The 7,830-nt window shown below is 60.4% G+C and overlaps 1 protein-coding gene across 1 annotated transcript; it reads left to right on the top strand.

The window, feature by feature from the left end:
• The first annotated feature begins 643 nt into the window (after positions 1–643).
• HAND2 (heart and neural crest derivatives expressed 2) lies at positions 644–3,539 on the top strand. The gene is made up of 2 exons (XM_082402310.1): positions 644–1,308; positions 2,640–3,539. The coding sequence occupies exons 1-2, from the start codon at positions 754–756 to the stop codon at positions 2,736–2,738; spliced, it is 654 nt and encodes a 217-aa protein (XP_082258436.1). The 5' UTR covers positions 644–753; the 3' UTR covers positions 2,739–3,539.
• The last annotated feature ends 4,291 nt before the right edge of the window (positions 3,540–7,830 follow it).

Raw genomic sequence — 7,830 nt, 5'->3', positions numbered from 1 at the left:
CTTCCCCCCGAAAGAAGGAGAGGATCTGAGAAAATGGATGCACTGAGACCTCTCTGAAAACCCTCCGAGGGAGCCCGAGAGGAGCGCGGGACACGTTACTCGCAGCTAAAATCACATTCAAGGACCAAAACAACAACAACCAAAAATTTCATTAAAACAATAAGCGCCCAAGAACCCAGATCAGGCTGGTGGGGGGAGGGGAAAGGGCGGGAAGGGGAGGGTCTCATGGAGGTAGCTTCACAGTGAGCAGTCGACCCCGCCGGCTCCTCCAGCCGCGGCTTGGACTCGCCCCGGGACTCCGAGTAGCAGCGGCGCCGGGCGCGCGGCCGGGGCGCGGAGCCCGGCGACTCCGCCGAGCAGCCCCGCCGGAGCCCGGGCACCTTTGCATGAGCACGAGAGGACTGTGCCTGCCCGCAGACGCCCGGGAAGCAGAAGCCTGCGAGCGGGCCGTGGAGCGAGGCGGGAGCCGGCGGCGGCGGCGGCGGCCGGGGGCGCACGGTGCCGGGACCACCTCGCCGCGCCCTATGGGGAGCCGGCGGCCGCGGCGCTGCTGAGGCGGGCCCCGCGGGCCAGGCGGGGGGCCGGGGCCCGGGCTGCAGCAGCCCCCTCTGCGGCTGCCGGGCCGGCCGGGGCGCCCGGGGGCTGGGGGCTGGGGGGTGGGGGAGGCCGCCGAGCGCCGGAGCGGGGGCCCGGGCCGAGGGCGCGGCGGCACTGTGCGCACGCTGGGGCGCGTGGAGGGGCGCGGAGGGCGAGATGAGTCTGGTGGGGGGCTTCCCCCACCACCCGGTGGTGCACCATGAGGGCTATCCGTTCGCCGCCGCCGCCGCCGCCGCTGCCGCCGCCGCCGCCAGCCGCTGCAGCCACGAGGAGAACCCCTACTTCCATGGCTGGCTCATCGGCCACCCCGAGATGTCGCCCCCCGACTACAGCATGGCCCTGTCCTACAGCCCCGAGTACGCCAGCGGCGCCGCCGGCCTGGACCACTCCCATTACGGGGGGGTGCCGCCGGGCGCCGGGCCCCCGGGCCTGGGGGGGCCGCGCCCGGTGAAGCGCCGGGGCACCGCCAACCGCAAGGAGCGGCGCAGGACTCAGAGCATCAACAGCGCCTTCGCTGAGCTGCGCGAGTGCATCCCCAACGTGCCCGCCGACACCAAACTCTCCAAGATCAAGACGCTGCGCCTGGCCACCAGCTACATCGCCTACCTCATGGACCTGCTGGCCAAGGACGACCAGAACGGCGAGGCGGAGGCCTTCAAGGCGGAGATCAAGAAGACAGACGTGAAAGAAGAGAAGAGGAAGAAGGAACTGGTCAGTACCAGGGGGCAGCGGGCAGTGGGGTACGGGGGACCGGGAATTCCGGTCTCTTTACAGCTGGGCTGAGCAATGGCACTCCGCGTTCTTTGGCTGCGTCTTGAGCCAGGGTTGCTTGCACCAGGTTCTGGTCGGGATGGTTTCCCGAAGAAGCGGAGGGGGTGGGGGAGGGTGTCAGCACGCGGAGGAGGTTAAGAGGGATGCTTCGCGCTGGTGATCTTACCCGCGGGTTATCGCCGCTCCCCCCGGCACTCAGGGCGGGCCTCGCGGACTCAGGGTCCGGCTTGATCTCCCGACCGCGCTGGCCCGGACCCCTCATTCCCCGTCCTGTAGAGCCTGCATTTGGCTTCCAATCCGATCTTGCTTTCAGATATTTCTAAAATAAGTTACTCAGAAGCGCTTGGTCCCAATTATTTCACTAGTGATTGCATTTCTCCCTCTTGAGAATGAGGCAGCCACTAATCCTAAGAATTTTATGCTTGTTCTGATTTCTGTGCCGGGAAGACGTCAAGGTAACATAAAATTAGTACTTTTAACTTCAAAATGCACTTTCTCTTTGGCACTGAGGCTAAAATGTGACTTCCCAGATGAGTATACTTCACGGTAGTTCTTGTTTTGTTTGCATGAGCCTGTACATTTTAAGACAAATAGTAAATATTATCTTGGTCATTGTAATTGTTGTTAACAGTAACACGAAATTATAACTGAAAATTAGTTTTTTCAAGTTCCTACCAGCTGCCCAGAGGGTAGTGGTGTTCAGAGCAGGGCTATTGCCACGAAGGGCCTGGAAAATTATCCCATTTGTCGAGGTTTTCTTCTTTGGGGCCTATGGAGCTTTAGTCGCTACATAGTCGAGTGATCCCGGGTAACCGGGGTTTTCAGAGGCCTTGGAAGGAGAAGCACTGCCGAAACGAGCCGGGGGCCGAGCTGCATGCGGACAGGCCCAGGCCAAGGCAGGGGCACCTCACCCCATCTTCCTTAGAGCGCGGAGCTGGGGCTGCGATGACCCCCGCTCGCGCCCCTACATCTGGAGTTAGAGAGAAGGCCCCCGGTTCCTCCATAAACGACTTGAAAACGGGTGGTTGTTTATAAACCTGCCGATCGGGAGTTGAGCGCTGCCGGCGTCTGGAGGCCCGGGCGGGAGCTAGGGCAGCGGCCGGCCTCCGTAGCTCTTCTGCAGGGGCTGGGACTTGAAACCATCCTACCCACCATCCCTGGCTGGCTCTCTCTCTCCTCTGGCCGGGAAAAGCGCGGGGGTGGCGTGGAACCGGGTCTCCTCTCTGATTCTCTCTTTCTCCTTTTCTCCCCCTCGCCTCCCCTCTGCCCAGAACGAAATCTTGAAAAGCACAGTAAGTAGCAACGACAAGAAAACCAAAGGCCGGACGGGCTGGCCGCAGCACGTCTGGGCCCTGGAGCTCAAGCAGTGAGGAGGAGAAGGAGGAAGAGGAGGAGGAGAAGGAGAAGAAGAAGAAGAGGAGGAGGAGGAGAGCGCGAGCCGGGCCCAGGAGCCGGATGCAGACCCAGGACTCCGGGCAAGCTCCGCGCGCTCCGCTCTGAGGACTTCCTGCATTTGGATCATCCGGTTTATTTATGTGCAATGTGCCTCCCTCTCTTTGCCCCCCTTCGAGGCATCCGCTCCCCACCTTCCCCTCCAAAAACAAAGTGGATATTTGAAGAAAAGCATTCCATATTTTAATATGAAGAGGACACTCCCGCGTGGTAAGGGATCCCGGCGTCTCGTAGATTCTCTGTTTGTGAATGTTTCCTCCTGGCTGTGTAGACACCAGCGGTGCCCTCTCCCCAACCCCTTCCAGATAAAGACAGCGGACAATAGTGTGTATGTGAAGTGTATCTTTAATACTTGGCCTTTGGATATAAATATTCCTGGGGATTATAAAAGTTTTATTTCAAAGCAGAAAACGGGGCCGCTAACATTTCCGTTGGGGTCGGTATCTAGTGCTGCCGTTTCATCTGTGGTGGTTCCCTATGTGAAGATGTTTCCAACAGCTACTTGTTTTGTGCACTTCCGTCCTCTAAAACTAAGTGGAATTTAATTAATATTGAAGGTGTAAACGTTGTAAGTATTCAATAAACCACTGTGTGTTTTTTTTTTTTTACAAAACCCCAATCTTTTAATGGTGGATACCTCAAAAGAGTTTTGAAAACAAAACTGTTATACTTGTTTTCATTATATTTAAAATATTCAGAAGTAAACTAAATTATCATGATTGCCTCTAACTTTGTTTGATAGAGTCAGTGGTTCGGACCAGTCATCAACTTGAGCTCCTGGCCTCGCAGGGCTGGCGAGGAGGCCCTTTAAAGAGAAGTGTCCTTGGTGAAAATCCTGCCAAAGGGCCTGGGCGCCATCGAGCGCTGCCTCCCTTCCCTCTGCCCCTGGCCCCCAGGAGAGCGCTGAGTGGGCTGTGGAAGGAGAGTCTGGCCGGAGAGAGGCCTGGGCGGTTTGCTCAGAAGGTGGAAAGGTGTCCTTTTCCTGAAATCAACCAGATGCCATTGGTGGGGGGGTGGGGGGGGCTTCGGGTTTTGTTTGAGGAGCCATTTTCGGTTGAGGGCGTTTTGGGGAGAAACCCACACGTTATTGCAGCCGCAGGAACTCGTCTAGAGTTTTTAATTCAAAATATAGGGCTTTCATCCAAGAAACGGGAGAAAAGACCAGGAGAAAGGAAAAGAGGTTTTGGCTGGTCGTCTCGATGGGGGGTTAGGTGGGGAGGGGGGGACTGGTTTGAGCGGGGAGGGGGAGGAGGAGGCCCTTCGGGGGAAAAAAGTCCGTGATTAGGTAACCAGAAATTCTACGTCAAGTAAGAAGTCGAGAACGCGACCGAGGATTTAAAGGGGGGGGGGGCGTGGAGCGGGCGCTAGATTTACAAGGAGCTACAGGGAACTCAGTATTAACTGTGCGGTGTCTGAAGTCCTCCCGGCCGCAGGCCAGGCCAGCCCGGGGCTCCGTCCCCAGCTCTCAGCCGCCAGGACTCCCCCCCACCCCCGTCGGAGGTTCGGGCTCCGGGAGCCCAGGCACATCCCGGAAGGAAGTCTCCGAGGCTTCCTTTGCCCGTGGGCTTGGCCAGAGCGGAATCTCTGCTCTAGGAGTCGGAGAAGCTGGAGTGCCGGAAAGGGCTCGGCAGGCCGGGGAGGGGGGGCTGAGGGAGGGATGGGGGGTGAGGAGGAGGGAGGGAGAAGGGCGAAACTTATTAAAAAGCGGTTTGCTTCAGGATACGCCGCGTGTACAGATCTGGGGCTAGGGAGGCTGGCCAGAGGGTTTCCACCTTGGAACCCATCCTCGGGGTGATATTCGCACCTCGGCCTCGGGCACGGACCCTCCCCCGCCATCCCAGGGGCCCCACTCTGGCGGGTGCCGCCTCTGAGCCCACCGCCGGCAGCCGGCGAATTCGCAAGCGCCGGGCGGGAGGCGGGCGAGCGGCGCTGCGGGGTTCTGCTGCGGGCGGCCGCCGACTCGAGGGCGCGGGGTTAGAACAACTCGGCCAAAGTGATCTGAACTTTCTCCCCTCGGGTCAGCCGGCGCTGGGCCGACATGGTGGGCGCGGGGCTGTGTTTACAGACACTTGCCTTTGTTTATAACGCTGGGGGGCGGAGGGAGGCGCGCCTTGATTTTCTGTGACTCTCGGGATCCCTGTCCGTTTGACCGAGGGGCTCCCTCCCTCTCCCGCCTCCAGCCGCCTTTTACTTTAATCCGTTCGAGAGAAAGATGCCAGATCCTAGGGGCGGAGGGATAGAGTTTACCGAGGTAGTGGAGTGCACGGTGGTGGAGGCGGTGAGGTTTTCAAAACAGGAACCCCAGAGCTGTTGTCTTCACGTGCCTGTGTTGGCTGGTGTGGGCCTGGCTTGGCTGTGGTCTTCCTCGCCACCTGGGCCTTAACGCATTGCTACCGCTTTAACACTTTTTGTGGTTTGTTAAACACCAGCAGAAGGGAGCCAGAAGACCCTGGCAGCACCGTCGCTACGAGGCCGCCGGCTGCTGCACATGCTTTTAAACCCGCGCTCCAGCAACGCGGGTCCGGCCTCTTTGTCTGGCCTGGGCCCGGCGCTGCCCGCCCGCTCTCCTGCCCGCCCGCCGCGCCGCTTCCTCGGGCTCCGCAGCACCAGGCCCCGACACCTCCACCACCTGGACGTTCCAACCCAGCCGCCACCTCAACGGGCCAGACATCCGGCAGACCCGACACCCCAGGGGGCCGAACCCCCTAACCGGGCGAGCGCACTACCCGGCCGAACGCTTCAACAGCAAGACACCCCAGATTGTCGGTCACTCCCGCCGCCGCACGCCCCCACCCTCCCAATGCGCAGTGCCACCCCACCTCCCGCCCCACGTCGTCAAGTCCCAGGGCACTGAGTGGTGGGCGAAGCAGGCGTTTCTTCCACGCTTCCATGCTTTTCTCTTCTACACGTTTCTTTCTCTTTTAACTCCCTTTCTTCTTTGCTTAAAAAAAAAAAAAAAGTTTCCAAGCTCCTGCCTTGTGGGACTGGCTAAAAGGCCTCTGTTTTAATTGCTCGGATAATGTGGTTGCTGCCATTTTGTTAAAAGCAATCACTCCTGCAGCGAAATCACAAGCTCTCTAGACAGGCCGGAGCCGACAAAAATGCAGGATTTGACGTTAAAAGCTAAATGGGAAGCTGGGGCGGCGGAAGGTAAATTGATGGTGGATCTGGTTGTCAGGGGCCGGCCCCAGACCGCCGCGCGGGCCGAGAGCCTGATAACCCTGGAGCACCGGCGGGGCGAGGGCTCGCCGCCGTGTGTGTGTGTGTGTGTGTGTGTGTGTGTGTGTGTGTGTGTGTGTGTGTGTGTGTGTGTGTGTGTGTGTGTGTGTGTGTGTGTGTGTGTGTGTGTGTGTGTGTGTGTGTGTTTTCCAACAGACCCATTCTCACCTTCTTGGGAAGTAATTTGGGAAACCCGAGCACTCCCTGGTCCCAACCCCAATTTTCCAGGACTTTTCGCCCCCCCCCCCCAGGCAGGACACTTACTGTGGCTTTCAGAGTTGTTTTGTTCTTTTTCCTTTTTTTCTTTTTCTTTTTTTTTTTTCAGGTCGACATGCCAAGGAGATGACAGCAAGATCACTTGGAGTTCTTCTTGCCTTCTAAATCCCGGGGCCACACTCTGGGGGCACGGTGGGAAGCTCCATCCTCCCAGTCGGTTAGCCAGTAGGTCCGGGCATCTAGGAAAGGTGGGCCTCTCACCTAGGCTGCCCTCCTCAGGGGCGGCAGGACCAGGCGTCCTGGTCGTCTCCGCGGTGAGGTGAGTGCAGCAGCGGCGCCAGGGACGACAACCTTCGGGCCCCTTGGAAACCAAGTGTGCAAGAGTCGGGACAGGAGGGCGGCTGCATCCCTGCCCCCTCACCTGGGCCGCTGCTGGCCGCCGTCAGGGGCTGGTAGCCCACACCCCGTTGTTAAGGTGGCAAAAGGAGTGAATTGCGTGCACGCGGATTTCGCAGGAAGGGGGGCCGCGGGTGAGAGTGATCTCGAGGCAAAGCCACAGGCAGCCGGAGGAGGCCTGCGAGCTGCTTCCGAGACTAGTTTTGCAGCGAGAGCCCGAGCCGGCTGCGAGGGCCTCAGGTGTGTGTGCGGGGGCCCGTAAACTGGGCCCAGGATGCCGCAACAGCCGGCACTGCATTTGCACAGCGGCTCTACAGAGCGCAGGAAACGGCTCAGCTCTTCCTGTAGCTTTAAGGAAACTGCGCGTCTCCGGCTGCGCGTGTGGCCGGCGGTTTTCTCCCCCACGGCTGCCCTGCGTGCTCCCTTCCCGCGGGTCCCACCCACGCGCCTGGAACTGGAGACCAGAGTGGCGGTAGGTGCCAAGCGGAGACGGTGAGGAAAGGAGGCTTGGGGCGTGTGCCCCGCGGAGGGCTGCGTCTGGACCCGAGGCGCCGCCTGTCTCTTCCGGCTCTGTTGACCTGAGGGGACCCTTTCGTTCGACCGGGCCTGACTCCCCGGGCCTGTGGGAGCCCGCGCATCCCTCGGAGTCAGAGACCCCGGAGCGGCCCCGAGGCCCCGGCAGCCCTCTTCCCCAGCAGCCCAGTTGTGCTGTCGGGTTTACGTCCACGGGGGGTTGGGGGACCAAGTGTTGTTCAACTGTTTGGCAAGAGAGGAGGGGAGAGGGGCAACTCCAGGAGGGGAACCCATCCCACGTTTGGGGGCGGACGGCTGGGAGCAGGCACTGCCCGCAGCGGGTCCGCGGGTGCCGCCCGGCCAGACTCAGCTCCCCGGCGGCGGCCGGTCGGCTGGTGGCGGTCCAGGGGCGCGGGGCACTGAGTCACAGGCGCACCGACGAGCCTCCTCTCCTGTCCCCGCCATCCTGCCCAAGCCAAGCTCCCTGCTGGAGCGCGCCCCCCGCCTCTCCCCAGAACCGACCCCCCTACACACGCATTCCCTTCCAATTCTCCCGGCAGTTGGGCCGCTTTGATGATCAGATGGTAGAGCCCTGATTACAAATTTATTCCCGGCCGCTCCGTCCGTCTTTATCTCCGCTATTAGGGCCATCTGGGAGTGATTAGC

Source organism: Balaenoptera borealis (assembly GCF_965194805.1).
Source record: "Balaenoptera borealis genome assembly, chromosome: 8".
NCBI lineage: Eukaryota > Metazoa > Chordata > Mammalia > Artiodactyla > Balaenopteridae > Balaenoptera > Balaenoptera borealis.
The sequence above is the reverse complement of the archived record's forward strand: the minus strand, read 5'-3'. Positions and strand labels throughout refer to the sequence as shown.

Excerpts from the sequence above, each read along its gene's own strand:
- HAND2 (XM_082402310.1), top strand. The coding sequence starts at position 754 with ATGAGTCTGGTGGGGGGCTTCCCCCACCACCCGGTGGTGCACCATGAG. Across the intron at positions 1,309-2,639 it reads AGAAGAGGAAGAAGGAACTG|AACGAAATCTTGAAAAGCAC; the intron begins GTCAGTACCAGG and ends CCCTCTGCCCAG.